This window comes from Nannospalax galili, unplaced genomic scaffold (assembly GCF_000622305.1).
Source record: "Nannospalax galili isolate Female #2095 unplaced genomic scaffold, S.galili_v1.0 scaffold1199, whole genome shotgun sequence".
In the NCBI taxonomy this organism is placed as follows: Eukaryota; Metazoa; Chordata; class Mammalia; order Rodentia; family Spalacidae; genus Nannospalax; species Nannospalax galili.
In genome coordinates, this window is record NW_008342713.1 from 254364 (window position 1) to 272411 (window position 18048).

At 43.9% G+C, this 18048-nt stretch overlaps 1 protein-coding gene across 2 annotated transcripts in view; it reads left to right on the forward strand.

Annotated features, from left to right (window-relative positions):
• The window catches only part of Flacc1 (flagellum associated containing coiled-coil domains 1), a 45422-nt gene that overhangs the window by 2869 nt on the left and 24505 nt on the right, over nucleotides 1–18048 (forward strand). Inside the window, exons 2-10 of one of the 2 annotated variants that reach the window (XM_008838791.3) lie at nucleotides 3956–4114; nucleotides 4617–4694; nucleotides 6024–6072; nucleotides 7587–7720; nucleotides 9967–10060; nucleotides 11595–11656; nucleotides 14509–14606; nucleotides 15604–15656; nucleotides 16715–16814. In XM_008838791.3, coding sequence (XP_008837013.1) covers nucleotides 4002–4114; nucleotides 4617–4694; nucleotides 6024–6072; nucleotides 7587–7720; nucleotides 9967–10060; nucleotides 11595–11656; nucleotides 14509–14606; nucleotides 15604–15656; nucleotides 16715–16814 — 781 coding nt within the window. In that variant the 5' untranslated portion in view covers nucleotides 3956–4001. The remainder of the gene's footprint in view (nucleotides 1–3955; nucleotides 4115–4616; nucleotides 4695–6023; nucleotides 6073–7586; nucleotides 7721–9966; nucleotides 10061–11594; nucleotides 11657–14508; nucleotides 14607–15603; nucleotides 15657–16714; nucleotides 16815–18048) is intronic. The other variant, XM_029566272.1, reaches the window with a different exon arrangement.

The window sequence follows — 18048 nt, forward strand, 5'->3', positions numbered from 1 at the left end:
TGTGTAAAGCAGGATCTCGTTCGTGAAAACGTTAAAGCTCTCTCTCTCTCTCTCTCTCTCTCTCTCTCTCTCTCTCTCTCTCTCTCTTGATGTTAAAGGACTGAGGTGGAGTGGCGATGGTATAGATGACTAAGGTTAACCACGTTGCTAATTGTTGATACTATGGAATAAGTGAGTTCATTATGCTCTTTCTCTACTTTTGGTACATTTTACATTTCTGGATTTTAAGTCCTTAGGTTTAAAACATGATGACATGTATCCACAGTCATCTACACAAAAGAAACTCATGGCATTGTCTACAAAATACATTCAGGATGTAAATATAGTTTGTTCCTGTGTATGGAAAATTATATAAATCTGTTTCTTTAAAGTACAGAAAACTTTGGAAGGTGTTCACCAAAATATTTTCATGACCATTTCTAGGTATTAGTATTTGGGATATTTTTTATTATTTTGGGCTTTTCTGTTGTGACTTTCATTGTAATAAGCCATTTTCAATGTAATGTATATACACATGCAAATGAACCTATCTCCTTAAAAAAAGGTAGCAAGAAAAGTTTCTGCATGTAAAATCCCACTGCAGTTCATAATATTCTTAGCCCCAGATGTGAATTTTCGAGAACCTACTATGTGCATGGCAGTGTACCCTAAGCTTTCTTGGCATGGTATCATTTAGTTTGCACAACAATGCAACCTAACATGAACGCCCATGATCCCCCCTTTGCAGGTGAGGAAACAGGCTCAGAAAAGCAGATTCCTTGAAGCCCCACATCGAAGTGGAGAAGTGACTATGCAAAGTCAGGTCCATTTAAAAGCCCAAGAAAAACGTTAGTCAAAGATGTTGTGGGGCAGGGATCATAATCCTGACATTCTAAGCTAGTTTTCACTTTTAATACAGTTCTTTTTCATTTTTAATATTTTTATTGAGTTTTGTGCATTTCATGTAATACATCTTAATCAAATTTAGACACTCCCTCCCTCCCCACCCCTCATACCCCTCCCACCAGATTTCAGGTATTCTCTCATATGTTAAGTTCTATCTGGTCAAGCATTTCTATCCAGGTATCTTGGTGCAAGTTCATCCACTGGAGACTTGTTGAGCTTTTTTCTAGGTTTCCTTTCACTCAGGTTACTAGGCAGATAACACATATTCAGCAAATACCTCCTGGGGACAGATTGCAATGCTGGGCTCAGTAGAGGGGACAGAGAAGGCCATGGCGTCCTCTGGCCTTCAAGAGCCATCCTGTCCAGTTGGGCAGGCAAGACATGAACTGTGGAGGGTGTTGCTAGGAGCTGGCCTGCCCTGGCTCCTTATTTCTTGCTAAATCTCCTTGTGTGGAGTCAGTGCTTTTTCTCACAGTGGCTAAGGGGAAGCAAACCCTTCTACCTACTGCTGCAGCCTTCTAAATTCTCACATGAGACCTATGGCCTCTCACCTAAGCTGCCAACACCATCTGTTTCCCTGGCTCTCCTGACACATGCTATTTCCTGATAGGGTCCCTGAGCACATCATACCATGGACAGTTGTATCCAGTGACTCTATCACCTGCTGTGGCCTTGGCTGTTTACACACTCTCCTGGTCATCCTTCTAGCCCAGGTCCTAATCCACATAGCCCACCACCTCCACCTCCACCTCCACTGGTGCAGCCTACATTCTTCCAAGACCAGGTCTCCTACCTCACACCTTGTTCAGCTCTCTGCTCTCTGAGGATAAGGCTCAAGTCCCTAGTATACATCAGCATCTAGCCAGTGCTCATGGTGTGAGCAGCATTTACAGGAGGGAGCGTGGTCTCCTCATTCCTTTGGTTCTTAATGTCTTCAGATTTAATTTTCAGCTGGTTCCCTTTAGCTCTCCAAGTCCAGAACACATCCCTGGATTCTCAAACTTCAGTCATGTTGCAGAAACATGTTCATTACTTCATTTTTCGTCTGACTCTTGAATGTGATATTGAAACCAGCCATTGATTTAAAAACTTTCATTACGTCTGTTGGGCTATTGGTTCTCACAACATTTTTTGGTATTTTTATTTTTATGAAATAATTCATGACTATCATTTTAAAATCCAATATTGTTAATGAGCTGACTGACGTTAAGGAACTCATTAGGAAACAGTTTCTCTCTCTCACTCTGTACCTGTGGGTTATAGTCCTTGGAATGCTCCTGAGAGGCAGCTATTTCCAACTCCTTTAGCTATTTCTTTTAGAATGTAAGCTTATACTTTTAAATAATTTGCCTTTACTCTGTAATATTTCTAGTGTTTTTGGTGGCGGCGGTGGTGAGCTTGGTGGTTTGTTTTGCTTTTTAGTGCTGGGCTTCACTTGTGTTTTGCAATGCCCTACCACTGAGCTGAACTGCCAAACCAGTTTGCTAATTTTTCAATTCTAGATTTTTCCATTGACTTTGTACTATAGTAAAGCAGTTAGCTCTTACACACCCTCCCTCTACTTTTTTTTTCTAATGGAACTACAACTTCTTTGTTCAATCAAATTTGTCTACATTGATTGTGTGCATGTGTGTGCGTGCGTGTGTGTGTGTGTGTACTTTGCCCTAATTGTTTGCCTTCTTGAATAATTTTTATCCTGAAGTAATTACACATCACAACTTTTAAATTTCTTTTAAATTTCTCTGTCTCTCGTCTATCTCTTGCACATGTTCAGAGTCCATTTCTCTGTAACAATTCACCACAGATGGACTGACTTAGATAACTAAGCTAATTAATTACCTTACAGTTCTGAAGGTCAAAGTCTAAAACAGGGTCTCACCGAGATGAAGTCATGGTGTTGACAGAGCTACTGTCCTTCTGGAAACATAGGTAGAAAATTTGTTTTTGTGCCTTTTCCAGCTTCTGCAGAGGCCCAAATTCCTCTAGCGTGTCACATGTGGCCCTTTCCTCTATCTCTTCCATCTTCTCTGATTTCGAAAATCCGGAGTTCATCTATCTCAAGACTGTTAACTTAGTCACAGCTACAAAGTTTCTCTTTCTCTGTGAGGCGGTATATCATAGGCTCTGAGGATGGGCATAGAGACATGTCGGGGTGAAGTGACAAGGACACTATTTGTCCTACTGCGTGCTCTGCCATGTCTGTCACCTGCCCGTCAGTGTCATCAGAATGCCTACCAACTCTAAGTCTCAAGGCTTTTGGGACCTATGATATGGGGATGGGCTCCTTATTTAGACACACTTTATGGACACACAACTCACAGCGTGCTGCAATCAAGGTCCTGTTATGGTGCCGAGTACATGCTCACCCTCTGTTTAACACTCTCTGCTCTCTTTCTCTTGTCCTTCTGAATTAAAACTTTTTTTTTTTGGCACTCCCATTCTCGTGGGGCTGTGGAAAAGAGCAGACAACCCTGGCCAAGCCTTCGGCATACTTGACAGCTATCTTTCATACAGTCCCTCATGATGGGGGGTTAGTTTTATGGAGCAGGAAGAAGAGTTCCCCTGTGTAATTCAAATGGGTGGCCTGGAATGAGAAACAAGGGACTCATTTGTACTGTAGTTGGAGAAATGGAGCTCATTTTCCAGGAAGTTCTGTGCAGGATCTGCTGTGAGGATTTCTCTTTAACCAGGGAAAGTTAATGTGAACCAATACAAGAGCCGGGGCTTAGGAACCCAGATGTGTGTTCCCAACTCTGCAGTGTGACACCTCTGAGTGTCCTCATCTGTAAACCTGGGCAGCAATAGTTGAACACTAATTGTATACTTGGATACAATTAAACATTACAATTAGTTTAACACTAACTGTACACTTGGGGGCACAGTAAGAACGATGGAAAATGTTTAACGGTTTTCAGGGCAAATAGAAAACTGAAGCATCATTCTGTAGTGGGAGCCTACTCCAGCTCAGCTTCCACATTGTTCTTTGGCCTTCATTCAGTCCTTCCAACTTGTCTCTACTTTCACTTTGATTCAGAGTGATTCAACTCTTATTGTTGTTTTCTAATTCTAGCAAGAGCCTCCTGACTTAACAAGTAAGACCGCTTCTGACCCTGACCATGTACCCCAACCCTCTCATCTACTGTACCTGCTGGGACCCCTGGAACTTGGGTCCACGGAAGCTGATCAAGACCCCTCACCAGCTCCCAAAAACCTCTACAGGGAAGTCTAAGTAAGAATTATCAGGGTTGAGCTAGGTACAGGGGGTACAGCTTTCCTTTGTACTCTTCTTTGTTTTAGGAGAGTCCCTAAATAGGATGCGAGCAGCAAATTCTCAGTGGGCCAGAAGGCCCTGCTTTCCACCTTCCCTGCCAGGTTGCTTAGTGGCATACTTGACCTTTCAGTCCTTCCTGACCTGGCCATTTCAATAAGCATCTCAGCCTTGAAGTGCAGGATGGGAAATGCAGCTACCTAGCAGAAAACTTTGATCGCACCTGTCCCTTCCCAGGGATAATGGCTTTGGGGCCCATACTACCACCTGGGAATTCTTGGAGATAATGGACAAGTGCCAGGACCTTGGACCTAAGGTCTTCAAGACCTCAGATCTTCACAATCCTGGTGGTCATACCATATATTCCAATTTGGGGTCACTGCAGGGATGCCCTTATTGGGAAGTGATGCAGGTGTTTTAGTCGCTGGTGTTCTCTTTTTGCTTATTTGTTTTTTGCTTTCAGGCTGACTCTTCCTGCAGCAGCTTTAAAAGACCAGAACCACCTCCTGACCCAACCAACAAAGCCTACTGTTTCCCCAAAGTAAGTGTTTTTTAGCTCCATGAAGCAATGAATGAAATGGTCTCTCTCTCTTCTCTCTCTTTCTCCCTCTCTCTCTCTCTCTCTCTCTCTCTCTCACACACACACACACACACACACACACGCACGCCCACACACACACACCCACACACACATATACACGCGCGCGCGCGCAAGGCGCAGAAGCAGATTAAATTTTTGAAATAAATGCCCCTTCAGGGTTCTTCCTGTCTTGAACTGACTTGCTGCTAGGAATGTCAGAGAATTTCCAGAATCCATTGATTTCCCCCAAACCAAACCCCCTGGGAATTCACTGAGACTGGGCATCTGACAAGACTTAAGAATTCTCAAACCCACCCTAGTGACGTACTTCCCATACTGCCCCAGCAAGGCCATACCTCCTAAAACATCCCAAAACAGCATCACCAACTGGGGACAGAATGTCCAAATACTTGAAGCCTGTGGGGGACATTTTCATTCAAACCACCACAGAGGTTATATAGATCTTTTCACATCACATCATAGCTTGCAAAGGAGATATCCCAGACAATGGTTGGGACATCTGTGGCCTTTTGATCTATAACTAAGCCAGGCTAATTGGGCTAGGAATCTGTCAAACAGTCATTGCAGTTTGCAAAAACAGATACTACCAATAGAAGTTTGGGTATCTGTCATGTTTGATCTACACCTTTCCTGGACTATTTAGACCAGGTGCTTCATTAAACCATTTGGTGAACTTTCCATTTTCTTCGTTTCACATCTTTATCAGCAGTTAGACATGGTGAGTGGGAAGCAGCACAGAGCTTCAGTATACTACAGAGTAATAAAACATTTCAGGGTAATGAAAACATCACAGAGCAATTAAACATCACTGAGTAGTAAAAACATCACAGTGACATGTCAAGATACCCACCTAGTAAGTGAAACAAGAGGAAACTTCAAATGGCCTAAGCCCACAAGGACATTATATAAGAATATAGTTTAGTTATGAGAATATAACTTCTTATCATGACTGCTTTGAACATGAAGCAAAATGACCACTAGGGACATGGGAAGCATCTAGACGCCAACAAAGGCAAAGAAACAATTTGTCCTGAGAGCTCAGTCTTGCCCACACCTTGCTTTTAACCCATGAAACACATTTTGGGCTTCATTCCTCATGGAGGCCCTACATAGGGGGTTCACCAGCTACCCAGAAGGATCCCTCAAAAGATTGAGTTACTGGCACTAGGAGAATAGAGGTCAGAGATGGTAGCATCAGGGTGCAGCAGCCCCTGAGCTTTGGTCTTCCCAGTGCTCTGGTTGCTTTCTGAGCACATCTTTGTCTTGCAGAGAGAAAGTCCATTTAAGAAATCAAGAGGAAGGTAGTAAATTACTTCATGTGAGTAAAACTAGGGAATGGGCAGGGGAGAACATTCATTTAGCATATACTATGTGCAAGTATGGGATTTTACACGCTCACCCTGCCAAATCATTTTTTAAAGAAAGAGTATTACTGTGTAGCCCTGGCTGACTTGGAATTCTCTATGTAGACCAGCCTGGGCTCAAACTCAGACATCTGTCTGCCTCTGCCTCTCAAGTGCTGGGATTAAAGGCATGCATCCAGTAATCATGCCAAGTCTTAATAGAGATCCTGGAGGAATCCCGGTGCCATTAGTGGTACACATTGTATGTGGCTGTTAGGTAGCCAAACCACAAAGAACCCCAGCTACTCTCACTGCCTTGTGAAGGTCCCTGGAAGAAACCAGATGGCAACAAGTCAGGGTATAGCTCATGCCACAATGCAGGAAGGCCTCTGCTGTACTGGAAAGTCACAAAACCTGGGGCAGGCACTGTCAGGTTACCTGAAGCAGGCAAGGGCAAGAGGGGTCTGATAAGGTGATGGAGACAAACCCCAGAAGGCTCTTGGCACTGGTCTCAGGGCATGAGCCACATTCCTGCATGTCAGACAGGCACAAAACCAGGTTATATTTGCAGTTTAGAAAATGCCCCTTCTGGTAGGACATTGCAGGTAGTTTTTTGATATTGTGTCCTTTTACCTATGTTTCTTTTTTCTCTAAACAAGGGTCACACAGAGCTTTAAAGGTCATTAATGGTCAGGAAGGACATAAGCAGAGAAAAATAATCACTGTGTAGGTAGAGAAGAAAGTGAACATTGGGAGAGACAGTGAAGGCAGAGAGGCCAGCTGGGAGCATGTCATAAGAGGACAAGCACAAGATGTAGTGACCACGAGCTGAGACAGGATGGGGCAAAGTGGGAGGAGAGGTGAAGATGCTGTAGGAGCACAGAGGGCCCAGTAACCTGCAGAACTTCAGGGTGTCTTGTGCAGTTCTAGAAGCTATGATTGTATCTACGTCAACCAGTGGCCTTGCCAGGGCTCTAGTGAAACCAGGAGGGTAAACTTTCAGCATTTATTTACATCCTTGCTGGTCGTTTCCATATGTTTGGGGGTTTTCCTCACTTTGAAGAATTATCTTCATTTTTCTGATGAGAAAATTGAGTCACAGAGCTGTTAGCTCCAGAGGCAAAGATTTCAACTTAGACCTGTTAATTCCAAAAGCTGAGCAATTCTCATATTTTCCCAGCCACCTCCTTGCTCAGTCCACAATGGAGGGTGGGAAAGATGCAGAGGGCTGGGAACAGTGTGGCATCAATGGACAGTTAGGCACTGTTGATCTTAAGGATTCTCTAGAGACATACAGGTGCCGGGTGAGTGCTGGGATTGAATCTCAGAGACATGAGGATGGTGACTGGAGAAAGACACAGAAGGGACCCTAGAATCTTGACGCAGTGGTTCAGTGTACAAGAGATGAGTAAGGCCACCATAGAGGACCTGGGGGGACCTCAGCACTCCAGGCCTGCAGTGTTTCTTTATCTTCTACCTTGGGGCCCAGGAAGTAATCAACATGTCACCTGGCTATCAACTCATTCAAAATCAGGAGCAGATTTCAGTCACCTTGGGAGACGAGATGTTCAATAGGAAAAAGCAGTTGGAATCTGACATCTTGAACAAAGTCATGTTTTCCAGGTAATATCTTTGAACCAGCACTAGATTCTCAGAGCTGCCTTTGCCCAGCTGGTCTAGCTCAGCTCAGCCTCAAGGGTAAGCTCCTGACATCCATACCCAGGCCACAGGTCCCTGCTCTGCAACTGCTACAAGGATGAGGGCCTGTATAACACACTAAGTAGAAAATTGCTCCTGGTGGTGAGGGATGCATGAAATATTCATAAAACAGGATAGGTTTAAAGTGTAGAAAATAGGAGTCGAGCAGGGTTTCTGGAAGGGCTGGATCATGCTTTTTTTTTTTTTCATTATAAATACTCAAAAATTGGCATCAACTCATGACTCTGGGAGATGCTGTGTGGTCAGTTCTGGCTCATCTGCCCCATTGTGCACAGCCAACCTCTCTTCATTGAAGCCCTGCCTCTCTCACTGTCCTCCAGTTCAATGTTCACCCTCACCTGCACTACTGGATGGCTCTCCCAGTGTCTCCTCCTTCCAGCTTTGGTCTGTTAAGAGAACTGTTATTCCAAGGGATTTGAGAAGATAGCTTAGTAAAGTGCTTGCTATGTAAGCATGAAAACCTCAGTTCAGATCCTCTGTAAGAAGCTTGCCATGGTGGCATGTACCTGTAACCCTGTCACCGGGGAGGAAAGACAGAATGATCATTGGAGCTCCCTGGCCAGCTACACTAGTTGAATTTGTAAATTCCAGATTCAATGAGAGACCCTGTCCCAAAAAATAAGTGGAGGTGGATAATAGAGGGAGACACTTAACATTGGCCTCTGACTTCCACATGCATATACCCACATGTGTATACTTCACACACACACACACACACACACACGTATATACCACACATAAATGTACATAACACAATCACCCATCTATTGATGCATAGAAAGGATGCACCTAAATCGTTAGCAATAATTACCTTTGGGAAGGGACTTAGAGTGGGGATGAGGTCATGCTGTGGAAGCTATGGAGTTGCTGATCTCAGGCAGCCCAGAGAAGCCGGAGCCATGGCGCTGTTGTCCCATGGGATATTCAGCCTCTGCTTTCTCTTCCCTGCTCACTCACTACCCTCTGGAGAGAATGGTCATATATGATAGTCAAGGTAGTATTCACAGCTTGGCCTCATAAAGAAGCGATCACCATTTGCGGTATGATGAAACACTTAGACTTAGTTTGTTTCCTGGCAAAGCTGTGATTGTTGCTCATAGTGAGGACTGTGTTTAAAAGACAAGGATTTTCTATTTCCAACCCCTTCATCTCCTGGCTCCCTCTTCCCTTGCATCCTCTCTCTTGCTTTCTCACCTAACACCCTCTCTATGCCCAGACAGGCAAGGAGACAAAGCCTCTTGAAGACTTCCTCACAGCTCCACTGCACATAGTGTCACTTTCCACCCTGTTGCTCTGGCTGAATAATCCACAGAGATCATGGCAACCCCATACCAAGAAACTCAGAAAGCCATTATATACTCTGGAAACCACTTTGTTGTTGTTTTTTTACTATTTATTTTTATTTTTTTATTTTTATGAGTGTTATGCCTGCATGTATGTAAGTGCACCCATATTGTGCAATGCCTGCAGAGGACAGAAGAGGGCGTCAGATCCCCTGGAACTGGAGTTACCAATAGTTATTAATGGCTATGTAGGTGCTGGGATTTGAATCTGGGTTTTCTGCAAGAGCAGACAGTGTTCTTAACCACTGAGCCATCTCTCCAGCCCTTGTTTGTTTTTTTTGAGACTATATCTTGTTGTGTAACCCAGGGTGGACCCAAACTCATGATCCTTCTGTTCACAAGTGCTAGGATCATAGGCATGTGCCTCCACACTCCACTGAAAGTCAATCATTTAAGCCTCCTCTTGGTCCCCTCTGTGACCCTTTCCTTGTCTGTGATTCGCTGTCAGCATCAGTGTCTCCCCATTCCCCATTTCCTAATCCCCTGAGCTTCCTCTTGCATTTCAACTATCACTAACAAACCAAACTCTGACGAATGTCCAACATATTCCCATTTCTCTTCTACTCAGTAGGATACCACACCACCCTAATCACTTCCATTAGCACACCCTAAGGGCCATATCCGAGGTTCGACCACCCTACTGTGAAATATCTTATCCAAGACCCCCCCCATTCACCCCTCCATCCCCACCCCACAGTAGTGGAGCAGGTGCAGAGCAGACTGGAGCTGGGCAGACCAGGGGTGGGGGGAAGGTTGGCTGGCATGGAACAGCAAGCTCTGCAGATGACAGAATTGCTTGTCCCACAGGACTGATATCATTTCTGACCTTGAAGAGCAGATCTCGGAGCTGACATCAATAATAGAACAAATGAACAGAGACCACCAGTCTGCCCAGAAATTGGTGAGTGATACTTGTTTTAGCTAACATCTTCCAGACTAATATTTTCAGGTCATCTATGTGCTAGGAAAAATGCCAGGCATTTTACTCTTGTTAGCCATGCTGTCCAGGCTCAGGACTCTGAGAATAGAACTGTGCACAGAGCAGAAGTTCTCCGATTCCACTCTCATCCATAACTTAGAGAACTAAGGTACTAATGTACTTTCTGGCTGTAGAAGTGACATTGTACTTTCTGGCTGTACAACTGGCCCCTATCTCAAAGAGAAACACCTGCCTCTGCCCTGCAAGGACTGGGATTAAAGGTGTGCGCCACTACGCCCAGCCCAGCAGAGACTTCCTCATCCCCTCATTCATTATCTTATTCCTATAAAAACCCTGGCAGGTTTATGTCTCCTTTTACCACGGAAAATTGAGACTTGAAGAAATTACATCATTTGCATACTCAACTCATTAATGGTGGGGCTTTGAGAAAATTCACATTCTGACCTGCCATCACAGGCCTTGTGGAAGGCAACTTTTGAGCCTGTCTTTGTGGAATGGCCCTAGACTGTGATTTTGAAAATACTTCCATTGTGTACTTGGGAAGGAAGGCATGCAGGCTGGCAAGGTACCAGACAATGGTTGGGGCTGATTCCTTGACTGTGCCAGGTAGTCCCTGTTCCTCCTCAGTAGTCAGATGGGGACAGGACAAGCCCTTAGCTCTTGCCTTAACTGACTGTTGGCCCCAACTGACTGAAATATTCATTCCTCCTGAGACACTGTCCAGAGCATCTGATGTTAGAATGGAAGGTCACTTGAAAGTGTCCAGCCCTGTCTACTAGATAGAGTTCAGCCACAGTGAGAAGCGGCCCACACTGGACTTTAAGTTCCTTGAAGGCATTTTCGGTGTTAGTTGTGTTTTACTCTTCCAGACAAATCCTTTGCTCAGTGAATTGTATGAAATAATCCAAAGACCACAATCTTTTCTAAAAATTGTAATAATCATTTTAGTATTTTATGAGTATTTTGTCTGCATGTGAGTGTATCACATACATGAAATGCTCATGTAGACCAGAGGAGGGCATCAGAACCCCTAGCACTGGAGTTAGAACTCACTATGTAGACCAGGCTGGCCTTCAACTCACAGAGATCCCTCTGCCTCTGCCTCCCAAGTGCTGGGATTAAAGGCATGAGCCACCACACCCAGCCCTGAACCTAGGTCTTAACCACTCTTAACTGCTGAGTCATTTTTCCAGCCGCCAAAGGGCCACATTCTTACAATGAAATGACAGACGCAGTGGCAAACTCAAAAGAAAAAAAAGAAGAAAGTCAAAGAGATGGTTCTTCTGAAGCAACATGATGGACTGGTTGGGCAGAGAAAGAGCAAGGCAGGAGCAGTTTCACCCCTCACTGAGTATGTGCCCTTTGCACTGCAGAGCACACCCAGGAGGGGTGCAGGAGGGGTGTCTCCTCTGAATGGAGGGGCTTGGAAGAAGATGCAGATCAGAGCAGGCTGAGGTCTTGGATCCCATGTTGTTAATGCTGCCCTCATTTCTAGCTCTCCAATGAGATGGATGTCCGCTGTGCTGAGATGAAAGAGAACTTTGAAAACATAAACAGGTATGCTTTCTGGCACAAGCCCTGCGCACTAAACATTCAAGGCTCCTACACAAAGAAAATGTGTAGAAGACTTAAAACCCCCCTTCCAGGCTGCCTGCCCCGACCAAGCAGCCTAAGAAACCCTGGTCGAGAGATAGCACCCTCACTCTGCCATCCACAGCCATCTATTTATTAATTTACATTCTTAATTTTTTAGACCAGTTTTAACAGAATTAAGGGGAAAGTCTGATGTCCCATATTTACACAGCACTGTGCACAATAGTCAAGTTATAGAATCACCTATGTTGCATCAGCAAATGAATAGATAGAAAAAGACGTCTGCCTTAAAAAAGAAGGAAATCTTCTCATTTGTGGCAACATAGGTAGAACTGAAGGACATTCTACTTATTTCAGCTAAGTGAAATAAGTTAGGCACAGAAAGTCAAATCCCACATGTTCTTACTTATATTTGGACTCTAAAACAATTGAATTAATAGAAAACAATGTAGAAAGGTGGTTACTGAGGCTGAGGGTAGGGCTAGGGGAGATAATTGTGAAAGTATACAAACCTGGATTTGCAAGATGGCTCAGCAGGCAAAGGCACTTGCTGTCAAGTCTAACCTGAGTTTGATATCTGGGACCCACATGGTGGAAGGAGAGAACTGACTCCCGTAAGTTGTCCTCTGACATCCACACATCCATGTACATGCATGCAGACACACACACAAAAAAATAAATGTAATAAAAAAATTTAAGTACACAAAATCTCAGACAAGAGAAAGGTTTTTCAAAGAGCTTTTCAGGACGTGGAATAGTTAATAATATAGTGTTGTTTATTTTTAAATTGCTTAAAAGTAAATTTCTGGGCTGGAGATATATCTCTATGGTTAAGATCCTGTACTGCTCTTGCAGAGGACCCAAGTTTGGTTCCCAGCACCCACATCAGATAACACAACTGGTTGTAACTCTGTCTCTAGATCTGATACTCTTTTCTGGCCTCTGCAGAGAACTACATGTAAACAAAATGTAAGAAAAAAATGAAATCTTTTTAAAAAGTGAAAAAGGAGTAAATTCCAAATATTCTTGCCACAAAAAAAAAGTTATCTAGTTGAGCTGATGGCTATGTCAACTAGTATGGTTTCATTATTCCACATCTGTAATGTAATCATTTATAACAGAAGAGAAATCTCACAGAGACAGCATCCCTAGATGAATCATAGCATTTTATGTGTGCATTGACATATTTAGTTGTTTCACTTTTAGAACAGCTTTAAGTTTACAACAAAATAAGCAGGAAAATATAGAGTTCTCTTATACCACTTATGCCCCACCCCATAGCTTCCCTCATTTTCAGCATCCCAGCCAGATGTTACATTTGTCACAGTCTGATGAGTCTACATGGACACATAAATATTGCCCACCATCCATAGCTTAAGATTCAGTCTTGTTGTTGAACATTCTGTTTGTCTGAAAAAAAAATGTGTGTAGTGTTACTATCTCAAAGTCCGAACATTCCACCCACTCAACCCTCTCCCAAACACAATGCCTGGCAACCACTGCTGTGGGTTTACTGTCTTCCCAGTTTTACCTTGGCCTTAATGATAGAATTATACAGTGTGTAGTCTTCTCAGATTGACATTATTCATTTATTAATATGTTTGTTTCTTCCTTCTCCTTTTATGGCTTTATGGTTCATTAACACATTTTTTAAAAAATATTTTATTCTTTGAAAATTCCACACAATGTATTTTAATCACATTTATCCCCAATTCCTCCCTCTGACTCCTCCCAGATCCACCCTATCTTTGTTACCCACCTCACTTTGGGATCTACTCCCCTGCCCCCCGCCTTTAATAACCCTTCAATCCAATTGTCCTGTCCGTGTACTCCTGGGTGTGGGAGCATCCACTGGGATGTGGTTGAGCTACCAAAAGCCATACTCTTAAAGAAAACTGACTCTCCCTCCCCAAGAAGCCAACAAGTGTCCAAAGCTCCTCAGTTAAGGGAGAGGACTCACGAATCCTTCCCCTCTGTGCTGGAATGTTGACTGGCTTGGTCTTGTGCAGGCAACCACAGCTGCTGTGAGCTCATGAGTGTGTCGGTCCTGCCATGTCTACATAACACTGTTTGTTCTGGTCCTCCCTGACCTCTGACTCTTAGTCTTTCTGCTCCCTGTTCCAAAGTGGTCCCTGACCCTTAGGGAGGGAATGTGATATAGGTGTCCCATTTGTGGCTGAGCACTCCACTAACACTCATTCTCTGCATTTTGACCAGTTGTGAGTTTCTACACAAAGACTCATTTAACATTCAAGCGTCATTATCTGTCCTCTGGGTCAGGGGCTAGATCTTGGGTTCCGAACTTATTCTGGGTGTTTATAAGTGAGCTATAAGCAAAGCTGTGCTGTTAGAAGGAGTCTGAGGACTGTGCCAGTTCTGTACAAAGTAGTGGCTATAGGAAATAACTCTCTCTAAATAGAATCAGAAGAAACTTCCAGAAGTGAAGTCTCAATTTCCAGCGTGAGGACACAGGGGATGTGGGCAGGTTGGTGTAACAGCTCAGTTCTGACCTTCTTCTTTACTTATTATTCATATATTTAGTTATAGGTGTGTGTCTGTGTGCATATGACTGTGTGTACACATGTATACGATGTGTGTGTGTGTGTGTGTGTGCATGTGTGTATGTGAGTCCAGGTGCACGAGTGTCACAGAGGTCAGAGGAAAACTTTTGGGAATTGGTTCTTGCCTTCTACCATGGGTTCTAGGGATCGGACTCAAGATGTTAGGCTTCTACGGCAAGCACTCTTACCCACTGAGACATCTTACGGGCTCTGGACTTCTTTTCACTAATGATTGTGGTCTTGTGGGTCCCACAGGGAGCTCAAAAAGACTCACAAAGTGGAGCTTGGGCAGTTAGAGAACAGCTACAAAGAAGCTTTGAAGGCTGAGAAGGCTGCTGCCCAAGAGAAACTAGGTACTGTTAGGCCCTGGGGGAAAGAGCCTGGGAAGGGGCAAGAGACTGAAGGGGTCCTGGACCCAGAAGCTCCCTTGGCCATGGGGCGGGGGAGCGGGGTGGGCAACAGATGGCCAGGTGTGCAAGGTTTCCTTCTGAAGCTAAAAAGGAGAGAGTGAGTAAGAAAGAAACTGAAAAGAGAGAAGACTGTGTCTACAGTGTCCTTCCTTTTCTCTGAAAACCTGAGCAAGTTTTTTAATCCTCCGGTGTTCTTGGTCTTCTCATCTGGGAATTAAGGACAAAAATATATACCCTTATCAGTGAATTGAGGATATGGACATTTAAAAAGTATATTTTAAAGTTCTACAATGATGATGTTATAAGGACTCTGAAAGCTGTCCCACCTGTAAAATAGTGTTTTATTAAATCCTCCCTGGCATACTGTGATTGCATGACTCTGTAATGCATAGGGTTGTACTGGCCATGTCTCACAGCTTACACTGCCCGTTGGAAGAGCAAAATGTATATCCTTCAGAGTCTGGGTTTTTAGACTAATTTCCACGGAGAGAAGGAGAAATTCTACAGCCTTCTTCCTTTAAGTTAGTGTCTCGTTTAAACTTTGCTTATTCTTCAGTTTTCTAAAGAGAATGTGCTGTTTTCATAACCATAGTAAAAGAGGAAATGCTACTTAAAGGAGAAGCAGATGCACACTGGGAGGTTTGTTCCTCTTTCCTCACAGATACAGGTTTACCCCTGGGGTTTTTATTAAATCTGGTTGAATAAAGTGTCAAAATCCCTGAGAGCGTATGTCAACAAACACCAGGTCCTTCCTGCAGAGGCTCTGATTCAGTAGGTAGGTTGGAACCCATCATTTGAGTTCTGGGGATGATGGGGGGTGCACACAAAGATTTCAGCACCTAGAGGAGGACCTTGGGATGGGGAATGCAGAGGAGCTCATGTGTGAATTGGAAACTGTGCTTGTCAAAAGAATAGTGATGACTCTTTTCTTTTTGTCCAGAGGAGATGGGAAAAAAATATAAATATTTGAAGAATATGTTTCACATATACCAGGTGAGTTCAGAACTATGTGGTGAATTCTGAAAGGGAAAGAAACAAGGCTCATTTCTGACTGACAAGGTTGGGATGAATCTAGAACTGTAGAGACTCCAGTGTCTTTGAACCAGAGAGGCACTAACAGAACCCAGGGGGAAGTGTGAGCCCAGCTGCTTCTATGTGTGACAAGTCAGGCATCCAATTCCCAGGACGTCTATGGGAAATACATTTGTAGTTACCAAAGTAATAGCTGTTCATTGTTTTTCAAAAAATAGAAATAACCAACAGCAGTAACAACAAAAAGAAATCTCACTGCCCAGAGGCAATTCCTGTAAATAACTTGATTTTGTTGAAATTATCATTGAGATAGTGGTGTATCAAATCTGGGTGGAATTTTATATTCTCTTTTAATTCAGGTGTATCGGGGCCTTGCCCTCCTTTTTAATGACTACATACTATCCTAATGAAAGTACCCTTGGAATTTCTCTATTCTCCTTACCATTGGCCATGTACTGTTTTCAGTCACTTGCTATAACAGAAAATAGCACTTTGAACACATTTGATTCTAGCAGTAGAGCGCTCATCAAAAGGAATGAACATATTTAAGGCCATTCATAGATTTGGCTAAATTGCCATCCAAAATGTCTGTACCTCTCCATACCCCCACAAGCTGAGCATAGGAGCACTTTAACTATTTCTGAACACAACCTGTTCCTTTAATCCCCAAACTTGAAGAAGGCCCCGAGTTAGGGCAGGATGTCTTACCCACGAGATGAACAAAGCAGATGTGATTCTCTAACATGGACCACATTACCTATCTTCAAAGGATGCCCAGATCCAACAGGGCAAATCTGTGTATAGATGACCCTTGACTTTTGGGATTCTCCCAGCTCTTCCCAGGCTAGGCTGGAATTTCCTTCTCATGCATCATCCATGGAGGAGCCCCTTAGTGAGGGCCCGAGTGAGGGGAGAACAGGCCCCCAGTGCTATGCTGGGATCACCCTGGGATGCCTTGGAAGATTCTGCAGTGCTCTCGTGCCTCCACCCTCTCCTTCAGGGTGCCTTTACCCCCACAGGATAGCATTTATGATGAAATGGAAGATAAGTGGGCAAGGCGGAAAGCAGAGTGGGAGAAGGACAAGAAGTTGGAGCGGGAAAGAATCCTCCTACAGCAAAGTGAGTACTGCAGAAGCTTCTGGCTTTTTGACAACGTGGGCATCAGAAAATTTTGACCCAGCTTGATCCTGACTTGAGGGAAGGGCCTTGGACTTAACCAAGGGATGAGCCAAATGCTGAACTCCTGAATGGAAGGTGCCTAGACTGACTAAGAAAACAAAGGACAGCGGGGGCAGAGCTTTAAAAAATATTTGTATTGATCCTTTGAGAATTTTATGCAATGCATTTGGGTCATATTCAGATCTGTCTCTACCCCCACCTTACTACCCCCTGGGGGGCTTTTATTATTTTTTTCAGACACCTGAACTAAGGGACCCAAAACTCACAGGTTTACCCATCATGGACTGGAACGAGTATTGGAACCTATAAAGGGGTATATAGACCTCAAAATACCAGGGGAAATTACTGAATTAGAATTGAATTGAAAATATTCCTGGTGTGTGTGACAAAGTGGTCTATTATACTGACAGCCTCTGAGCACCCCACAGCCACCTAAGACAAACCATGTTGGATATGTATTTTGGATATTTCTAACACTTAACCTAGAGCTTGAGTCGTGCAAAGTGCTCCATAGGTGCACCTTGAGAAAGGAAAGAGCAGTGAGTAAAGATTGCTAGCAGGTCTAGAGGGATAGTTAATAGAGGGGTGACTAGTTCCACATTCTATGCCAACCCCATTCATCATACGTTTAGTTGATTAAAATCGAATTGCTCATTTAAATTCAAAGGTTTCTAAGAAATAGGCTTACCTGTCAGGGGCTCTGGCGTGCAGGGCAGCATAAGGATGCTGGAGTTGAGCTGGGAAGATGTGGAGCTGCAACTGGGAGAGGCTTTGCCCAGAATCCCAGTGCCCCAGAAGCTAGATCATCTGGTGGCTACTCCATGCAGCATGCCATGTGTCCAACGTTTCCAAGGTCTAAGTTAGGGTGCAACTCTCATTTTGAAAGACCAGAATTTAGCTGCGGTCCAGTTACAGCCCAGACCAGTTACATCATTAACCCAGAGGTGCCCATGCCCTCCCAGAGTCAGATGCTGAGGGAATTTGTGTTTGCCCTTCCCTGTTTGACACTGGGGCTCTGCTGCCAAGTCTCTCAACCCTGGAAACAGTGTAAGCCTACCTTAGCGCCAAGGCTAGGTACAGAATGAATTTTTATCATGAACAATCAAGCTAGCGAAGAGCTAAGATAAAAATACCCAAGAAAGCACCGCTGTTACTTCAGCAGACAAAATGGGCA